The 21,131-nt window shown below is 39.6% G+C and overlaps 1 protein-coding gene across 1 annotated transcript in view; it reads left to right on the top strand.

Moving 5' to 3' along the window:
• Window positions 1–21,131, top strand: part of LOC133984743 (adhesion G-protein coupled receptor D2) — a 95,047-nt gene that overhangs the window by 62,868 nt on the left and 11,048 nt on the right. The window contains exon 24 of the mRNA XM_062424205.1: window positions 9,510–9,583. Within this exon, the coding sequence (XP_062280189.1) occupies window positions 9,510–9,583 (74 nt within the window). The remainder of the gene's footprint in view (window positions 1–9,509; window positions 9,584–21,131) is intronic.

Here is a 21,131-nt window from a genome sequence, read left to right as displayed (position 1 = left end):
ACACAATCGTCAGCTAACTGCCTTTCATGTTTAACCCTGTCACTGTTCCCCTATCAAGGGTGTCACTCATTGACCTGCATATGCCCAAGGGCAGGTCACCTCCCCTGGGCCAAGCTGTCTCAGTTTACTCCCCCTACACTATCACCTCCCTCTCCAGCAAAGAGGGAATACTCTTAGTTAATATGCACTATATAAAGCTACACTAAACATTTTTATATAGATACATTAGCCTTAATCATACATTTTGCTCAAGTGCCCCTTCCCTCTATTCACTGTGTTTCAAGTGAATTTTCATTCACAAATGCGCACATACAACACATTTTCTGCAAGTCTCTTAACGTATTACAAAAGCATTCACTACTACTACCACCATCCTGCATCGTCCAGCACGTCTAAACCAATATCAGCACCTCCACTCCCTCCCCCCAGAACATTTTCCCATCGTCCTCATCTCAACAACCCATGGCAACGACATACCCAGCAGCTTACGACGAAGCAAAGTGAGGAAGAAGGAGGGGGGAAGAGAGGAAGGGGGGAGTCAGGCCGTAGATCAGGGCAGGGAGGATGGCGGCGCGACCAGTAGGTGACAGGGGAATAACATCCCTTTCTCCTCAATCGACAGGGACCATAACTCCTGCCTCTCCAGGGACAGATTGAGAAAGGCAATAGCCCCAGAGGCTGTGAAGCACGGATGCTTAGGAGAATTGAAAGTTAAAAGAAAAACGCAGTTTGCCGAGCCACTGCCACTGATTCAGCCAACAGAACCGCTCTTCTCCACTCGAATTTTCTTCTTTCTCTTTTTTTTTTTCCTCCCAGCAATAGAAAGGCCCAAGTGGAATACTGTCCATATAGATTAACAAACAATAAATCTCCCAGGATTGTCTAGTAGTATTTCTCCTCATTTTTGGGTGTTACCTACTTATTGAAGTTGGTAGGAGAATGTGCACATCTTTCTTTTTTGTGACCTGAGGTCAATGAAAAAAGCTTAGATTGTCTTTTGGCGGGAGAGATTGATGGGATGATTTTTTTTTTTCTATAGAAATGAACTTTCCTCTTTGTCGCTAGTTTGCAGTAAAGTGGCACAATCAGCAAACAGCACCACAGCACTATGTTTCACACCAGCAGCAACAAAGTGTCACCTAGTGCAAGACATTCGAGTCGCTGGGGGCTGTGTGTGGCACAATCCTGATGTAGATGGGGTATAAATATTCATGTAATTGGTTTAATTAAGGTGTAACAGGATAAATTGCTCTGAGATGTTCAACCTCTGCTATGAGTGCTATCGCTGCTCCTCTTTCCCTCTATGTCTCTGTTTTTTCATTTGTTTCAACATCTTTATCACTCTCTCCTCTCTCTATCTCTTGTATCTTGCATCACTCTTCTCATTTGTGCTCTTTCTACTCCTTAAACATTCTCTCCTCTTTCAGCTTCAGTGTCTCTCTTCTTTCCCTTCCCTTCTCTCTCTCTATGTCTGCTCCATCTCACTCTTTCTCTTAGCTTTTTACATTCTCTCCGTCATTCCTCCTACTTCTCCACAGCCACATTCCTCTGGAGTGGGTGGGAGGGATGGAGAGCAGGCGGGTAGCAGCTTCAGCTTTTATAGCCTGATCAATTTTACAGTGGCTTATTGAATAGCTTTTAATGCCCTTCTTTATTTTCAGTTGTAACCCACAGAGTGTCTGCTGCTCCAGGGCTGATGTGATGGCTCACCAGAGAGAGAGAGACAATAAATTTTAATACATCGTCTCTGGAAAATTACACATGTTTAGTCATTGATTTTTATTGGCTCATCATGATAACATTATCCCAGTGGGGGAGGGTGGGCAAAAGAGCAGTCCATAAAAGAAAAGAGGTTAAATTAGTTATGACATTATAAAAAGTAAAGTTGACAAAATTAAATGTTGGCACAACCAACTTTCTTTGTCTAATATACAGCATATTGATTGGCGCACAAGGACAATTTTACGCAGAAACCATTAAAACAAATAAAGCCATCACCAGCTATTTCTCTCAATTTGTTGCTTGTAAATCAGTTTTCGGAGACAATTAACACTGAATATCAGCCACAACTGTATGTTTTAATGGTCAAGGAATTAAATAGGCAAAAGTTACATAGATGATGCTCACACCATCATTTAGATGATATCTTTTGGAATGTTTTGTAAGAAAGAAACATTGAAGAAAATGTTCTGACCCCCTCTGATAGTCGGGTTTCTGGAAATATCTGGAGGTGTTGGCCATGTGTTGGCAGTGGTGCAAGTTGCATTATATTTTCTCTAGCTGTTGTTCTTTAATTTAAAATAAGTTTCAGTTAAAGTAACTTCCTGCACATTGTTGCCTTCTTCAGCAAAATATAATAGCATTGACATTCAATTAAAGGAATGGACATTGTTTTTCTATTGCAAAATTTAAAACTGCTCATATTTAGTTTGGACTACTTAACTCTTTGTCATATTCATCTGCTGTGATTTCACCTCACCAGCTAGAGTGCAAGAAAGGTGAAATGTGTGAATGTGTGTGCACCAAGATTTATCGACTGCATATAAAAATGAAATAAAAATATCAGGATCATTAAGTCCAACTCTACTGCCATCAAGCTGATGAAAGCTGGCATACACATAGACTTCATAATGCCTGTGTGTGTGTGTGTGTGTGTGTGTGTGTGTGTGTGTGTGTGTGTGTGTTTGTGTGTGTGTGTGTGTGTGTGTGTGTGTGTGTGTGTGTGTGTGTGTGTGTGTGTGTGTGTGTGTGTGTGTGTGTGTGTGTAAGGGATGTGATAAGGTAGATTGACTCTTAATATAAACGGTAGGGGTGTCTACTGACATCCGTATAGCAGTGCCCTTTGTGTCCCTGCCTGGCAACCTCATACTCCCTGTGTGTGTGTGTGTGTGTGTGTGTGTGTGTGTGTGTGTGTGTGTGTGTGTGTGTGTGTGTGTGTGTGTGTGTGTGTGTGTGTGTGTGTGTGTGTGTGTGTGTGTGTGTGTGTGTGTGTGTGTGTGTGTTAAAGAGGATATGAGAGAAGTGGGAGATTGTTGAACTGTGTGTGATTACAATGGTGTGTGTTTTTGACGTTTCTTTCTTCTTGTATTTGTGCAGTTACATCTTTCGGGGGGAGTATGAAATGCATTATAGGTCCATGGCTGGAATTAAACAGAGAGTGTTGTGGTAATGCGTCACGTGCATTAACCACTCCGAGTGTGTGTTTGTATGTGAGACAGAGGATCTGTCACCATGTGCACTCTCTCTCTCTCTCTCTCTCTCTCTCTCTCTCTCTCTCTCTCTCTCTCTCTCTCTCTCTCTCTCTCTCTCTCTCTCTCTCTCTCTCTCTCTCTCTCTCTCTCTCTCTCTCTCTCTCTCACACACACACTCACACACACAACCACACACACACCAAAACACCATACACATAAAGCACAAACGCACACTGGGGCAGGTTAGTCCTCCTCTACACCGGCACCTGCTCCGCTGAAGGTGAAAGAAGTGCTCACTTGAGCTCATTGAAAAGTAGATGTGACAGTAAATTTTTCAGGCCCTTGTGAGATGGGAGATCTTGTTATAGCAGTCAGGATGGGGGTCAGGGCAGTGGCTGCTTGATGATTGAGGAAAAGAGAAGTAAATTCATTCTGCTTCGGGCACTTTGTCAAGTGCCAGTAGCTTACCGTTGAGAGCCACTCACCCATCACCGTGTTACGGCCCCAGAGGTCACCTCCACTGCCATAAATCTGCCTCGCCTCCTCGCCTGCTAAACCTATTGCCTTCCCCCGACTGAGCACGAGCAGGGAGAGAGGCTGCAGCAGCTGCTGCTGCTCCTCATAGTCACTCAAATGAAAAAAGACAGAAGAGAATATAGATTCTATTTTGATGCTGCTGATTGTGTAAGACCAGGACACTGGGTGTGCTGTGCCATGGAGGGGGTGGGGGGTGGGGGGTTACATTTGGGCTAATGGTTTAATTTGGTGTGTGGGTGTGTCTGTGTCTGTGTCTGTATGTGAAAGGATGGATTGCAAATATGCATATATATTTGTTAGGAATGGCTTTTTGTATGTTTTAGAGTAGGGGCTTGCCTGTGTTTGCATTTCTGTCCCATTTGTATTGGGAGTGAAAGCACAATTGAGCATAATCATTACAATGAAAAAAGAAATTTAGCAGGCTTATAATACAAACTCAATGCTTGCTGACGTTGCTTTTTAACATGTCTTTGCAGACTGATAAATAACTGAAACTAATAATGTTTAATCGTTATGCCTGTATCACCACACTCTTCACAGTTTTGCTTCCCCTGTCCAATGTGTCCCTCCACTCACCTAACCCACTCACTTTATCCCCATTCACAGACATCTGCATTTTATGTGGTGACTTTCCCGAAACTTTACTTTGTTCTTTAAGTTGCTTAAAGAGAGCCGTAAAAACATTTAGTGTAATTTAGTTGGCATCAGATATTGCAACCAAACCCAAATGAAATGCAGTGAAGTATACACTACATACAATGGTTACAGTTACTATACTACAAAACTTTATGATCCTATTGTAATAAGATTGAATTTGTGGTGTGGAGTAAGTTTGCATTTATTTTGTGTAAAGGTGTCCTGCTCTTACACAATCAGACTTTCAATTGCTTGAGCTTAAGTTTTTGCGTTGTTTTAGAGTACCATCTCCAAAATCATTGTACAATAGCCCAAGTGTTTATTATTGAGCTACCAAAACACATTCACACCTTTAGACTCTATGATACATGCAGTGTCTTGTTTTCTTTGCTGTTTTTTTTAATCAGGGGAAATAAATTTTGCTTGGTAATATTACTGTACATTATTGTAGTGTAGAACTTTGTTCCCAGTTATCTATGAGTATATGCACATACATATACTACACACACAGTATGTGTGTATTAATATGTGAGTTTCTATGTCTTTGTTCTTTGTATGTCTTTGTCTGCATACTACCGGATTTCTAGATTTACTATGATTCTAATGAACAGAGTCAAATCTCATGCTGAAAACTTGCAGGAAGGCTAAACATAACAGCCATTATGGTGATTTGTGGTAGGCTTTGTAAATAAATGTCCAAACTAACTGTGTATGTGTTTCCAAAAACACATACACAGTTATACATAAGTAAAAAAATATGGTCAATGTTGAGATCCACATGGAACAGTAGGCTACAGCAGTGCCAGATTATTTAAATTATGATGATTTAATTTGGAGCTGAAGCCCACCAACACTGCTTGATGTTGAGCCATTTTTTTCTGCCAAAATCTACGATTGGTAGTAAAAGATTCCTTCAGCTGTTTTGGGGAAGAGCACCTTAGCACTGCCAACATGCTCTCTGAACTTCATCAGAGGTTGTTCCAAGATACAAAGGAAGCAAAAAGTCTACTTTTTATGCTTAATAAGGACCACAAAAAAGAAAAAGAAAAAAACATCATTACAATAATATCATTATAATATCATTACAAGTGAAAAACCATATGCCTATTAATATAATTCATTTATAAGTCTAATTTTCACAACCTCTGGGCTGATACAACCTTTTCAAATCCAGTAAACTCAGAAGTGTATAGTTATAACGTAAAAAGCAATACCCTTTTTTGAGTTCATGTAAAGCTGACCTTGTGGCAAAGCAAGGTTTTTGACATACAATACCACTATGCTAGAGGTTTTTTGCAACATCAATGCTCATGGACCCTTTAAGAAGAGTTGCCTCTCAAGAAATCCTTTATGGGTCATATATGGCTGAATTATTGTCAATCCTTTTCTTTTCACTTTTTGAGCCTGGGTAAGACTTCAGTTTCTGTGCTTTGCCTCATAGTCTTTCATTAGGTCAAACCAAACCAGACACCAAGCATACACCAAACCCCAGGGGATCCTGTTCAGTCTTTTCCTAAATTGATAATTGATATATCATGAAATTATTGATATCTTGTGCCATATGCTAACATTTTTCTAGGATGGTGGTAAAGGACTAAAGTCAGAAGAAGGAAAAAGGATCTGGATCTGGTGTGTGTGTGTTTGTGTGTGCATGTGAGTGTGTTGGTTTTCGTACACATGCTTGTACACATGCTTGTCCACATGCGTGCAGATTGTGAGTGATCTCCTCTGTCTGAAGTGTGTCATCATGCACCATAATTACACCTGCCCCAACTATGTGGGTGCATATGCATTAAAGTGCACATATGCATATATGTGTGAGTATATATGTGTATTCACATGCCTGTCTAGCTTGTAGTGTACGAGCACCAGCCTGCTTTCAATATAGCCTCTTATTAGGTAGTGATTATCCTGCCTGCGTCTGGCTTCTTTCAACCGTTGACTAGAAGTTGGAGAGGCCAGGGGCACCCCCCCACCCCTAAGCTCCAGTTCACCCCTCAACAACCTTATATTTACAATGGTCTTTCTAGAAACAATAGAAAATTCAGAATTGCGAAGACAAAAGTGGAGATGGTGCTCAGAGGAAATAAACATACAATTTTCATACAAGAATGTATTGTGTAGGCCACTAAAGTCATTGCAGAAGTTCCCCTCTGGTCTACAATTCCTTTTCTAACAATTGCAATTCTAACAATTGCATCTGTCCTGAATTAACCTTGCAATTAATGGTCAACACATGTGAACTCCCCATTCACAACTATCCTGCATTTATACTAGTGCTACAGTTTTCTTAACTGTCTAGATAACATCTAAAGACCTATCACTGTATATTCTGATGGTTGAAAAATAACACTACATTTTATTTGTAAAAAGCACATACTGGATGAAATTTTGAAAGTGCATTAACATGTTGTTCCTCTAATGCTACATGCTGTCTTTCAGAGAACTGTCTAAAATATTGTATTGAGTTGAAGAGGTTAAACCATATCTTCTCTCTAGAAGTAACACTAAGCTTTGCACAAAAATCCTGGTAGGCTCAAAACACGTTGCATAAGCATTAGGAATGACAGTGATTCTCATCCTGCCCCTTCAACACAGAGACACATGTAATCATACAGTTTCTTGTTCTCCTACTCCTGTGTTGGATAAACTGGCATAAAACATACTCTGTGTAGAAGATAACGGATAAGAATAATAGGAAGAAAAAACAGAAGAAAAGGAAGAAGAAATAAACGGTAGACAGGGATAGAACAGTGTGGCAGGATCCCGAGGGCCTGCCTAGGGACTTCGTAAGAGCTCATACATCAGCTGTCACCCGATGGGCTTCCAAAGAGCAACACAATAGACTGGACAGATGGTCCCAAACAAACTGCAGTGGGTTTGATGCTATTAAAAGCTGTTTGCCTCATGCCAGACGCCAGCAAGTGTTGTGGATGCATTGTGTGATCATTTGTGAATGGCTGAAAATATGTGTATGTGTGTTTGACTACTAGCCTCTGGTGTTCCCATAAACCGTCTGCTGTGTTTTTGGCCACCAAATAACCATTCGTAGTCTGAGCATGGTGTGTGTGTAGTTTTGTCATAATTAAGATACAATCAAAGACAACACGTGATGGTGAAACACGAACAGTATAATGATTGATTTGCACTCAGTGGACGTCAGCCAACTCTGTAGCCCATGACGAACTTTTGGCTGATAACCAATAACCAGACAAACATAAAAAAAGACACCCCCTCACCCCCCCTTTCTCTGTTACTCCCTCTCCCCATCCTCACTTCCTTCCCCTTCCCTTCATCTGCTTCATGAAGAGCAGCTCTGACACCTTAGAATGATGAACTCCTTTAATGCTTTGACCTTTCTCCTTCGGACTTGTCATCCACCCTCCTGCCCTCTTCCATGTAGATGAGACAGAGACAGATGAAGACATTTTGCAATATTTTGGGAAGTAGGCGGGGGTGTCATGCAGTGACGCAATGAAATTAGTTTTGGTGGTTGTGGATGGCGGCCGTACGGCCCTCCTTCAGATCAGAAGTCAAAGGGAGATTAATCCAGACACAGAAGGCCTGTTGGAGAGCAGTCATGACAGGCTCTGAAGAAGAGGAGAGACATTATGGGGTGTATAGGTTGTCTGTATATCTGTGTAACTGTGTAACTTTTAACTTTAACGTGTGGACATGAACAAGCTCAAGTTTCTCCACCATGAAAAAACCTTAAGTTATTATAGCGCCTGAACACTGAATCAAGAACCAATTCAAATATGTCCGGTCCCATTGGATGATTTCCCTGGTTGGGAAAACAGTCAAAGCCTTTGCAGATGGGATTAAAGTTGATGACATTACCAAGCTGTTTGAGACAGATCAGGATATCCTTCAGTCATCTGATATAATTTGTGCCAAAACTCACACCAGTTGTTCTCAATTGTCCAATACAAACTGGTGGAATCAGCCACTAGTGACAGCGGTGCCTCCATGTCCATTGCAAAGAGACTTTCAAATATCTGCTTTGTACCTGGAACTACTTCTCTAATCTCTAATTGTGCCTCATATTAATCTATTTAAGGCAGGTGTTTGCATTCTGTGCATGGACCACAATCATTGTTAATTAAGATATATTCTGTTTCACAATTGTTTATGTATGAACAATAAAATATGAGACTAGGCAAAATCTGTAGACTGTGGATGAAAATATAAGCATGAAAGAGAGGTTTTTATTGACTTGTAATAGCAAGGTGGCATTTTGATTGAAGAGACTGTCCCAGTGGATCACTGCAGCAACCAGTGTGTCCATTAGCAGTCATCTGGCCATTTGACGTGTCCTTGAAGAACACTTGGCCCCTACATTGCCTGCTCAACAAATGCCTGAAATGTAAAATCAGTGTCAGAAGTTGATGAATATGGTATTATTAGCCACGCCTATCTTGTCTTCTTCATTTCTGCTCTAATTGGCTCCAATTTATAATCCTCCATCCCTTGTAATTCAATTGTGTTTCCTTTTATTCAGTGACCTGTGAGATTATAGGTCACTTACTACATATTTTCAGGTAATGAATGATTAGCTGAATGTGATCTTGTTAACTCTTCACTTTAACTAAATGCTTTAAGAGAAGAAGTATGGGACGAATAGTTAAATTGATAAAAATAGCCTGCCCACTTAATGTAAATTGAAATTCAACATTGTAGTGATATTTTCCTTTTCTAGGTTATGATTCTGAAGTAAATGATTATTTAGTATTTAATTTATGCTGTTATCCAAGTGCATATGTGTTTTTTGGATGTATATAGCACATGCAAATGCATCAGTAAGACCACCTCTAACCACTGTCAAATGTTGCTCTTGGATGGGCTCTGTATCATTTCCTTTCCTTTCCATTTTCAATACAAATTGAAATAGAATAATCAAGTCTTTTAAGGGAAATATTTGGGTAGTAAAATATGCATACAATTCTGTCACGTCTCAATATCTTCAAATATGTTAATAATAGTATTTTATATGTAATTATTCATCACAACACGACTTTACGCTAGCCCTGCTCACTTACATGCTCTACGCACATGTCCTTGTGTGCCTGTGTGTATTTGGTTACTTTTCAGTGGAGCTGAATACCATTGGCAGACCTAATTGTGTGTGTATCCGTCTGTCTTCAGGTCAGCTGTCCATTCCTTGTGATCCAGAGAGACTAGAAAATCCCTTGAGCCAACCCACTCATCTGCAGAGAAAGGTAACTGACTCCTTCAAGATACACAGACACACAGCATAGTGTTTTAGTCACTGAAGTGGGAGTTTCAGCTTTGGGTAACAGGGCAGTTCAGGGGGTCAACAGTGGCATTTGATCTTTAACCTGAGGACAAAAACAGACTGAAGTCAGGGGCTGAACGATTATTGTGTTAACACAGTCAACAGCAGTAGTGTGTTACTCCTGATTGATTCAGTACAATTCAATTATGTTCAGTTAAGTATAGTTTAATTCAATTCAGTTCAATTTAGCTACTTAACAGGACTTATTAACTATTCGAAACATGTTTAGTAGACCTGTGATTTCCCCATATTAATGCTATAGTGAATACATTATTTAAAATGTAAAAATGGTTTCATCTTAAATGTATTCAGTAAAATGTAATTAATTAATAAAAAATGTAGTCAAACACTAGTTGATATTTTATACACACTACAAATGAACAGTATAAAGCTTTCTTTCAGCCTAAAAATAATCATAAAGTAAAATGTGAGTAAACTGAGTTTTAACTTTTACCACCATTTAATGCTACATGATAATTGCTGGCATCGACATTTCATTCCATTTGAATTTTATACTGTTAAATAGTTTAAATAATATTAAAGTGAATAAAATTAGCACTTAGTAACTGTACCACATGATCTGTAATAAATTAGAAAATAATGATTAAAACAAAACTACTTACAGGCCTCTCTCTCTGTATCTCCCTCTCTCTTTCACACACATACACACATCCTCACACACACTCACTGTTGCTTGACTGACTGCCTCTCCACTGAAATAAATTGAAGCCTCAAACTCTCTGCTCCATGCATATTCGTGTCCCCCTGGTGGCCAGAATCAGTACCACATCACACACTAAAATGTATCCCTTTAAACACAGTAGCCTACTTAAATTTATCTTAAATTCAAAAATTATTTTTTTATCCAGTTTTGTTGATGATTATCCAGATGTTCAGTAAGATAATGTTGATAATGAATAAACTTTATAATGTCAAATTTACTTAAATAAATAAGAGAGCACGTTTATATGAATTACTACAATAATATAATGTTTGTACAGTTGTTTGTATTGGCCTTGTTTATACAGTCAAGAGTCACCTGAGCATCTTTTGTGCTTTAGATTCATACACTAAGAGGTTAAGTGTGTTGCTCAAGGGCACATGAGTAGTTGTTCAAAGCGGTTGGAGTGTTAATGACTTTACCTTCTGAGGTTTTCCCAGTTGATCCAGTGATTTGAAGCTGGCCATAAGCCACTTCTTTAAATCTCTAGTCATGTGGTTTTCAATCCTGCTACCCAGAATACTGATACTCCAATATAATTGTGTCCATAAGGATGTGATAACACACTGTACACTAAAAAATAAACACCTGCAATTCAATTTTTGGCTATGTCCGAAATCAATTAATCGCTTACTCATTCACTACTCCCTATGTATTAGACACTCAAAAGTTAGTGATAAATTGAGATGTTGTACACTTATTTTACGTCATCATCGACAGGTATGTAGTCGCACAATAGTAATTCTTTGCCATATGAAATATGGTGTATTGCATTGTAGGATTTATAGCAAAGAGTAGTGTACATGCCATGGATACCACTTTTTTGGTTCCATCGTGGGAATTTTTGAGACCACTTTTGAGTGGATACATTTATACTCAATATTTGGACACTGAAATAAAATGGCAGACACTTACTTTTATTGGCTGGTCATGAATGCCAGAAACTTTTAATTATGAAAGTTTAACTGAATATTTTTACTGTTTCTGTATGATGACTCATTTAAATGCATTAAAACTTAAAATGCCCTTTTACAAGTAATAGTATAGTGTTGATTAGGTGCCCTGAGCCAATCCAAGATAAGGGAATATTCTAATGGTTCGCTATTAGCTAAAATGAACCAGATCAAAATCTGATCCTTTCTTTAATGTGTTTTGTTCACCTCAGCCTGCCATTGTTGCTTTACTGCTCCATGTGCACCTGACACAGGAATGTTGGCAACTCAGACAATAATACATATTTTATCTCACCCCTCTCTTTCTGTACAAAACCTTTTGGTAGCAACTTATTTTTTGCTTACTTCTATTTACCTTTAGCCTACTGTTTAAAATGCAATGCAGCAGGTCGTATCAGCTGTGGATCATTAAAGTTAATTATGTGAGTAACTTGATGACAGGCAAACATTAAACGTGGCTGTTTGTCTAAAGTTATCAGTGTCTGTACAGATTATTTGTGAGGAAATAAACTCCACTCTGTAAGTTTTTTGCAGTTTCCACAACTGCAACAGTGATACATATTTTCTAGTAAAATGATCTAACAGATACACAATATTAAATGACTCAGATTGCAATCAGGGCCAGAAAACTTTATCGCGACCTCCCTACTGGTAATTGCTTAAGCAGCTATTTTCATTTAATGTCAAAACATGAAGCTGGACTTTGAGAAAAGACACCTGACCTCTCATTTAGGAACACTGATCTAAAGGACTGTTTTTTTTAATTTATTTTTTTCTGTTCTGAAGTAAGCAATCCTGAGCTCTGAAAAGTGGAAGCAGATACATGTCTGGAATGAAAACCAGCAGAGTCCAAGATAGAGAACCAATGTTCATATGTGCCTCCTCTCCCTTGATAACACAGGAAATGATACCACCACTGGCGAACTTTTAACCGTATTAAGAAAAAAATTATGCAATAAGGAATAATAATACTCAACCAAATAAAAGATTTTGCATCTTTGTTTTGAGATAAATGCAACTAAAAACAGACTCTAAGATCAGATTACTTTTCCAGTGTTACACTTTTTTTTGCACCCTTTCTCTCTTCCACCCTTGGCGAACTGCTACCGCACAACAACTTCCAACTGTCCTACCTCCGACATGATCGAAGCTGACTTTGCTCTCCACCCAGCTTTGTTTTTCTTCTGAGCCGTTGGGTGGTCTGTGTCTGTCTCTCTCTCTCTCTCTCTCTCTCTCTCTATCTCTCTCTCTCTCTCTCTCTCTCTCTCTATCTCTCTCTCTCTCTCTCTCTCTCTCTCTCTCTCTCTCTCTCTCTCTCTCTCTCTCTCTCTCTCTCGCTCACTCTCACTCTCTCTCTTCCTCTCTCTCTTCCACTCTATCTCTCTCTCACTCATTGTCAAATTCACATCGTCTGTTTCTCTTTGAGAGCTACGGGACCCAGGCATGGTTCGAAACTCAATACTTGAGTATACACAATTAAGTTCACACCAGAGGTTATTGGATGGAATTTTGGTCTCATTCCACAAAATGTGCGAGTCAGTCAAAGTATGGGAGGGTGTGAGTCTGTATGTGTGGCTGGTTAGTTGGTCAAGGTTAACTAAATGAAGGGAAGTTGAGATGGTGTGTTCTGCACTAGTTGGCTGTTACTATTAAAGACTTGATTCATTGGAGATTTTAGTTAGTGTGCGATTGTTTTAAGCTGTGTTTGATTAATGATGGTATATTGTTTTAGACGTTAGCATGTGCAAAGTTGGGGTACTTTAACTTTTCACCTGCTGCAATGTTGGGAAAGTAAAACATAGAAAGATTAATGTTCTGTATTGTCATCCTATCAGAATAAAACCATTATACCTGAGTGGCTCACTCATCTATGAGGAAGGCAGAGGTACCAATCATCGTGACCTATCATGTCTAAGAATGTCAAGTCCAGGATTGTAAGCAATGGGCAGAGGTTACAGTAGGTTGCAGCATTTTTCCAGTCTATTTACCAGTTGGTGCGAGGTTTGTCTACCTTTAAATTGTCTTGCAGGTTCATTAACAGTGATGTTTCCCTCCAGCTCTAAATGTGAGAAGCTGCTCGGCCAGTGGCCTGTATCTTTGCATAGTCAAAGCTCAGATGCTTGTAATTTTGTTAGTATCACAGCAGGGGATTCACACAATTGTGATTATAAAAACAATTGTGTGATGATATGATGATTTAGATACTGTATATACTGTATATGGCATATTTTATTTTATACACTCAAGGATCCGTTGTGTTTCAGCAACATTCAGAGATACATTTCAAGAAATTTTCTAAAACAGTACTATATATACATGAAAAGTAATACAGTTATAACCAAAAACTACAGAAAACTTGATCTTACTCTATTAATCTGTTTTTGAAGCCCAGGTAATTATTATACATTTTTCAACCATGTTAACATTTTATTATCCTATTTTTCAATAACAATTAGAAACATAGCATTTTTTAAATGAACATAAACTTGGAAATAATGTATAGACTCATGTTTTCTGTTTTTTAAAACAGAGTAACAATATTCCTGGTTTTGCATGCTAAAATCACCCCAGTTGACCTTTACAGCCTGTTGAGTGTTTCAGTGTTGGACTAGCTAGGCGCAGCTCCCTCAGTGTACTGTTCTCACGCGATTGGGAGTCCCAGGACAGGCCAGCTGGAACCTCCACCCCACTTCCCCCAAACAGACACACAGGCACAAATCCTCCATGGAGCCACTACTGGCCAGCTAGGCTGTCAGTTATTTCGATGCGAGTGTTATGAATGTGTGTGTGTGTGTGTGTGGGGGGTGTTGTTAGGGCTTCCTGTTTGCTTCAGTGCTTCATGGCAGGGGGACTGCTGGTGTCATGTCAATGTGGGACTGGCAACACACATAGACTAGTACACTAGTGGTGAATTGATATGGTACATGATATAATATGTTCTTGCTGCTGGTATCTGCCACCGTTAATAAGTTTTCATGTCAAAATGTCACATTTTTATTATAATCTTGCCAGGATGGAAATGCCTCCATAACAACCTTGCTAGAGCACGGGACTCAATAAAACCAGTTTTATCATATGTATTTTACAGAACCATACTGGAGTGATTTCTCTGGACATACAGTAAAACCACATTTCTCTACCTGCAGTCAGTAAGGCATACACAGAGGTGTCAGAGGTGACCAAAATCAACTTGCTAGCTTTCAATTTGTTGTACAAAAAACTAATAGGGTTCATATATTATTGGCAAGTATCAGTGTATTCATAACATAGACATAGTCTTTATAGGCGTCATTTATTATTTCTTAATACTGTCTACTTATGTACTCTGACGCACATGACAGAAACATTACGACATTAATTGCCTATGCATGAGATGTGATTTTACTTTTCTTCGTGTCTTTTATTTTAAAGTTCAATCCAACATCAGGTTTTGCAGCACCAGCAGATAAGCAAATGTGTTTAGTAGTCAGTGATTAGTAGATTTAATTGAAAAATATGTCAATTTATGTTCATGTAAAAATAATCTCTTAAAATCTAATGCTTTTAAAGAGTAATGAAGGTTTGAGAATTTTATTGTAATGTCTCAGACTTCATTGTCGATTTAAGATAAAAACATTACTTCTATGAAAAATGTGAAAATGAGCTAAATCATCTAAGTTTTGTTGTCGACCTGGACACTAATAATTGACAAGGAAGAGAAAGCCCCACCACTTCTTCTTCTCTGACTCACTCTGAAACCCACTAAAAAGTATCTAATATACAAACCACAACATCTAAAATAATTTTAAACATTCTCTAACATGTACATCATATTAAAACTCGCACATGCCTGCACACTCATGATACATACTATTGATATGGTCAGTAAGAAGCTTTTTTTGTATACTTATACATTGGATGTACATTGTTAAAACAGCTATTCTCTGATTACAGAGGCTTTGCTGAAATGAACAAAGATTTGTTTGAGTGTATTTATAGCAAAATGCCACATAAGCTCTTTCAAAGAAACCATGTTGTAATGTTTGAGAGCATCTTTTCAGACTCTCTCATAAGCATAAAGTGATTCTTTACTTTCGTCATTTTATTTGAGTAGTTTACGGTGCAGGTAATATTCCACTCACTTGAGTGGGGTATTCTAATGCTGTTTCCAGCTCAATATTTATGCACACTAATGCACATAAACACATTATGTAAATGTTTATATCTCACACACATACCTGTACACTCACTCAGGCTTCTTGCAGGAGGAGTGATTATGTCTTGGGGGAAGCACCAGTCATTTTCCATTAATCCGAAGCAACCAGTGGTGATTGATCAATTAGCCCTGCTTAAAGCTGTGGCTCAGGCTGATCAATAACACTGATCACCAGCCAAGGGTTTTTCATTAAGATCTGCTGCTCTGCATGAGTAGACTCCATTAGCATAGGCCAAATGGGCTGTGAGGAATGCAAATGCTGGAGCAAAGAATTCTACACACAGACATAAACACACACACCTGAACACACACATATGTGCTCATATAGAATACACAATAATTAAAACAGCTGCCTGTTATCTTTTAAAGTAATGTACAGTCATAATAAACATATAAACACATATTTCATTATGTGTGAAAGTTTATAATTGAAGGTATTGAAATTTAAGACGATGCAACACCGCCACAAACTCTTCACAACTGACAGTCTTTAAATAAAATGATATACATATATATACATTATAAGCTTTGCAAAGATAGCATTTCACAAAGGGTTGCTGTACTAAATTGCATGTCATTATACAAGCGCTCTTGATTCTCTACCGTTGTTACTTTTTGATGAAACAAGTTTTTAAGAATAAGGTTTTTTCAAGATGTTGTCCCTTTTGAAATTGTCCCAATCTGATCAAATTACTTGCTACTGCTATTTTATGAACCCCCATTTTACACAACTATGTAGTTATCTGGTATTTTAAAATGAGATTTCAATGTGGTAAGATATGTAATGGTTAAATCCATTGACCTATTGCGTAAGCAAGGACTTGAACTGTTAAAATTAAATAGCAAATTTATAAACAACGTGTTGTTATATTTATATCAGAATAGATGCTTCCAGCTGATACATCCACAGTTTTTAGTGTCTGCTGCTAGCTACAGTATATGTTTTTTAAGTCATTATTGGTGGACTACTGATAGGTGAGACTGCCCTGTGACCAAACTGTAGTGTCACAAACACCACTTAAGCCTTTTTTCTCAAATACACTTTCAACTAGACTATCTTTACTGCCATCATATTCATTGTAAGCTGTCCAGAATAAAAATGGACTGAAAATAATGTCCCAAAATATGCACATATATGACTCATAATGCCTTCAAATAGTCTTTATGGTTCCATAGTGTGCATGTCTGGCAGTATTTCCCTTTCAGCCCACTCATTGTCAGACTTTTTGTTAGTTACCTGAAAAACAGCGGATGTTGCTGTGCCACAGCGATATTTCTGATCCACGACCCCATCGAACCCACGGGATCATCCATAGCTAAAACACAAAAACACTGGCTGTCTACCACTGACAAACTCACCTTTCTCACCCTTTCCTAACCCTCAGCGGGGCACAGAGCCATTGTTTCACTTAAACAATCCTCATTGAATTAAAAACTGGCTATGCTTTGTTCAGTGAGGCTGATGCATACTGCTGTCACGGGTCCTATCGTTAATGTGCCATCACTGCACCTCACATCCTTAGCAGACACAGGCAGCGCTGAGCTTATTTCCTCCATCTGTAGGTGAATGTGTGTGTATGCGTGTGTGTGTGTGAGAGAAGTGTGTTGGTGGATGGGTTGAATCAGTAAGAGAGGAGGTTGGAGGGTGAGCCATTGTGTGTGTGTGAGATAGTCAGCATTAAATCGCTCAACAGAGAAGAGAGCTTTGTGACATGAGGCGCTTCGGTCACTTGTGGAAACACCACACCAGACCTGGTGACACACACACACACACACACACACACACACACACACACACACACACAAACACACACACACACACACACACACACACACACACACACACACACTCACACACACACACACACACACACACACACAGTAAGTCATTTTAGTTTTTAGCCTCATTAAATGTTTTTAAGTGAAAATGTAGTGTTTATTTTTGTTTAATATATGTATGATTCTAACTGATTTTGGTAGGCAGGGTGGCTTAATGGTTTGAGAGAGTACTATTAATGTAAGGTTACAAGATTTGATCTCTCCACCAACAAGACTGCCTGGCTAGATATCCTCTTAAGTGTCCTAGACCGAGTCACCACAACCCCTGGTTTCTCTGATGAGTAAAGTGTACCCCAGAACCTCGGCCTGTGTCAAACCAGTCAAGCCACATTAACCTTTTATTGGGCTCTTACCAAAAGAAGCACAAGAGGTGGGAAAATAGCATAGACTCTAGAAAATATACTCTGATCCAATACAACACTGCAATAAATACAATGCCACCTTTTAAGCTTGTGATGTTCCATTTTTGTGAGATTTTTTTTTTCTTTTCTGAGATTAAAATCACCTCTTGGGTAAATTTGTAGGCTGTGTTTACATTGGATTATTTTATTGTTATTCATCCAATCACTGGGGGAAAAAAGAGGACATTCAGGTTAGAACAAGGTTCAGGTTTAGGTTAGGGGTAATCGTTAAGGATAGAGTAGAGAGAGAATGTATTCAAGAGGGAGGAGATGCTCATAAGTATGGTAACGAAAGTGTGTGTATACGTGCATGCGTGCGTGCCTGCATGTGGTGTGCGCGCGCGCGCGCGCGCGCGTGTGTGTGTGTGTGTGTGTGTGTGTGTGTGTGTGTGTGTGTGTGTGTGTGTGTGTGTGTGTGTGTGTGTGTGTGTGTGTGTGTGTGTGTGTGTTTTAGCAGATAGGAAGGGAGTTGGTCGCAGAGATACTGAGGCAGACAGGAAGAGATCATCCTAGTCTTACCATGGCTGGGGTTGAGTTATCTGGCTCCCCCGGTCCATGCACGGTACATGAGCAAGTTGGTGCTTCTATGCTTAAACACACACACACACACACACAACTGCATGCGGAAGCACACACAAAATTAAAAACATTATTGTAATGTCTCCTTCCCTTTTACCTCTCACCTCTGACATTTTACCGACACAGTATTGGATGCTGTTACATTTTCTTGGTCGGAAAATTGAACCGCCCAAGTTCATATTAAGTCATAGTATGTTTATGAAAGCCTCAGATAAATGCCTAAAATGTTTCTACAAGTGTCCGCACAGCCTGCACATATACTAACACACACATTTTGTGACCGTTACAAATGTCTAAAAGAGTTCGATGAGTTTCTTGCAGGGATGGCACGGCAGCAGAATGATATTTCCGTGAGCCATGGGTGGGTGGAGGTGGGTAGGATGGATGGATGGACGGATGACACCCGTATCCACCTCCACTGGGGAGAGGAAGTCCCTATCAGAACACAACAGGAAAGAGACAGCGCAAAAACAAGCGCATGTCTTTTTGGACATTAAATCACTTCCTGTAGGGCTCTGGGCTGCTACCCCCACCACCATCACTCTCCACCTCAGCCTAGTTTAACCACCCTTCCAGCAGACAGAGAAATTGATCAAACCTCTTTATCTCTGTGCTTAAAAGTGTGCATGTTCCTGTGGGTACGTCTCTAAGGTATTGCACTCATGAGTGAAATAACCCATCAATAACTGAGAGAAGAGGCTTGATATCCCATGTAGAGGACTGTGTTTTTATCCTCTAACAACACAAAATACCTTTGCTTCAAAAGTAAAATCTCTTGCCCAATGGCCACAGCGTATATATGTAATACCATGCAGCCTTCCGATCTGATTTATCACTGTGACTTGCAGATGTGATGAGTATCGTAGGATGCAAGTGCCATATAAATCCCTGCACCCTGACAGATCACAAGCCCTGAGTCTGGACCTGGTGCTTTGATCTTCATCCAAGAACAAAAACAAAGAGACAAAAAGGTTTATCTGTGGCTGTAGCAGGAAAAGGCCTTTTTAATGGTGACAGGAAAAGACAATGAACACACTTTTCATTCAAAATACAAACATAACGCCTTGCTATGCCTGGCTAGTCATGTTTTTGTTTTATGCGTGATACTGAATGGCTCATTGCAGACATCACACATCTTGAGTAAATCTTATTATGTATATTGAAAATACAGCTTTTACACATTGCCGTCCTCGTCCAGGGCACAGCTGTAAAAAAATATGACTTCCTTCCTGTAGCCGATTTCCTGTTTATGTCTGAATGCAGGTCGGAAGGGGGGGGGGAGGAGTGGGGGTTAGTGGTCCCTGCCTCATCCACCGTCATCCGTCCCTAAAGGTGACCCCAGTCCTGATGATGCAGGATGCTGTGGAGCTCAGTGTCATCACTCTGAACAAAACCCGTCTTTCTCATACTGTGTTTCTATAGATTTTGAATATTTTCACTCCTCTGTCACTCAAAGGAATAATCACAAACATTGTTCACTTTCCCCTCTACGTCCCTTTTAATGTACAGAAAGAGACGTATCCACAAAATTAACTTCTGTACTCTTACTTTCCCTCCTCCGACATGCCAACATGGATAACTGCAAACCCTTCTCTTTTATCCACAAAACACAAAAAGGAGTTATCCACTAAGCAAACACACTCATGTGACATTATTTGCGTTTTCTGCTCTCCGCAAGACTTAAGAGACCCCCACGCTCTCCCCCCAAAAATGTCTCAATTGCACACACATGGATCTTCCTGAGGCGCACTGTTTGTTTCATTTTCTGCTGATTTGCCTAAAACAGGCAGCGGCCGCTGCTGTGAATGTTTAATTTAAGAGCTCATGTTCCCCTCTGTACGATGTGCGGTGGTTGGGAGCGTGGATGGGCTTGACAAGGGGGGGTCCATTGGTGGGGTTCTGGGGAAATTTGGGGGCGGGGGGTAGGCTGATGGAGACCCCCAGGTCTCCGGGCGCAGTCATTAAGATGGCTCCTCGGTTTGGAGATGAGAAAGCATGCTCGGCACTCTGGGTTCATTGAAGATGCTCCCCTGCCTACTTGGAGCATCCATTATTTATGAGTTTTTACAAATTCCAACTGACATTTTTATCAGTTGTGGATGTCTGTTTCTGATTTGGCTAAACTGGGTGTGGCTCCCCCCCCCCAAAAAAAAAAAAAAAAAAAAAAATTATTGTTTTTGCGTTTTTGGTTTCAAAGCAGATAGGAAAACAGTGACGTGTCCTCATAAATTGATGAGGACACAAAGAAAAGGCTATTAATCACCCTGGCTTTTGAAGTTTTATTTGTAATAACTTTGAATTTAATAAGTCTTTGCAATGAGCAAGGGTCACTTTTAAAACCAAACCCTGCAGCAAATTAACAGCCAACTCAAAGGCTTTGTGCATCTTTTTTCCAGCTCATTTTGGTTTCGCAGCACTTCACAAATCCAGTGTTGTTTTTCAGTTGTCCAGTTACTAGATTTAAGAATGACTCAGTTATTGGTTATATGCAAAGACGGCCAGCCAGCTTTTCTGTGTAGAGTTAGCATGTTCTGGTACTCCAGTTTCCTCTCACAGACCAAAAACATGCTGTGTAGTTTAATTGATGACTAAATTGTTCATAGGTGTGATTGTGAGGGTGAATGATTGTTTGTCTCTATGTGTCACCCTGAGATCAACTACTGACCTGTCCAGGGTGTACCCCACCTCTGGCCCAAAGTTAGCTGTGATCACTTTGAGCCACTCACAACCCTCTAAAGAATATGCAGATTTTGCTAATGGGTGAACAAAAGCAGGAAAAATGC

Source organism: Scomber scombrus, chromosome 8 (genome assembly GCF_963691925.1).
Source record: "Scomber scombrus chromosome 8, fScoSco1.1, whole genome shotgun sequence".
Taxonomy (NCBI): Eukaryota; Metazoa; Chordata; class Actinopteri; order Scombriformes; family Scombridae; genus Scomber; species Scomber scombrus.
This window is presented reverse-complemented; position numbering and strand designations above follow the sequence as displayed.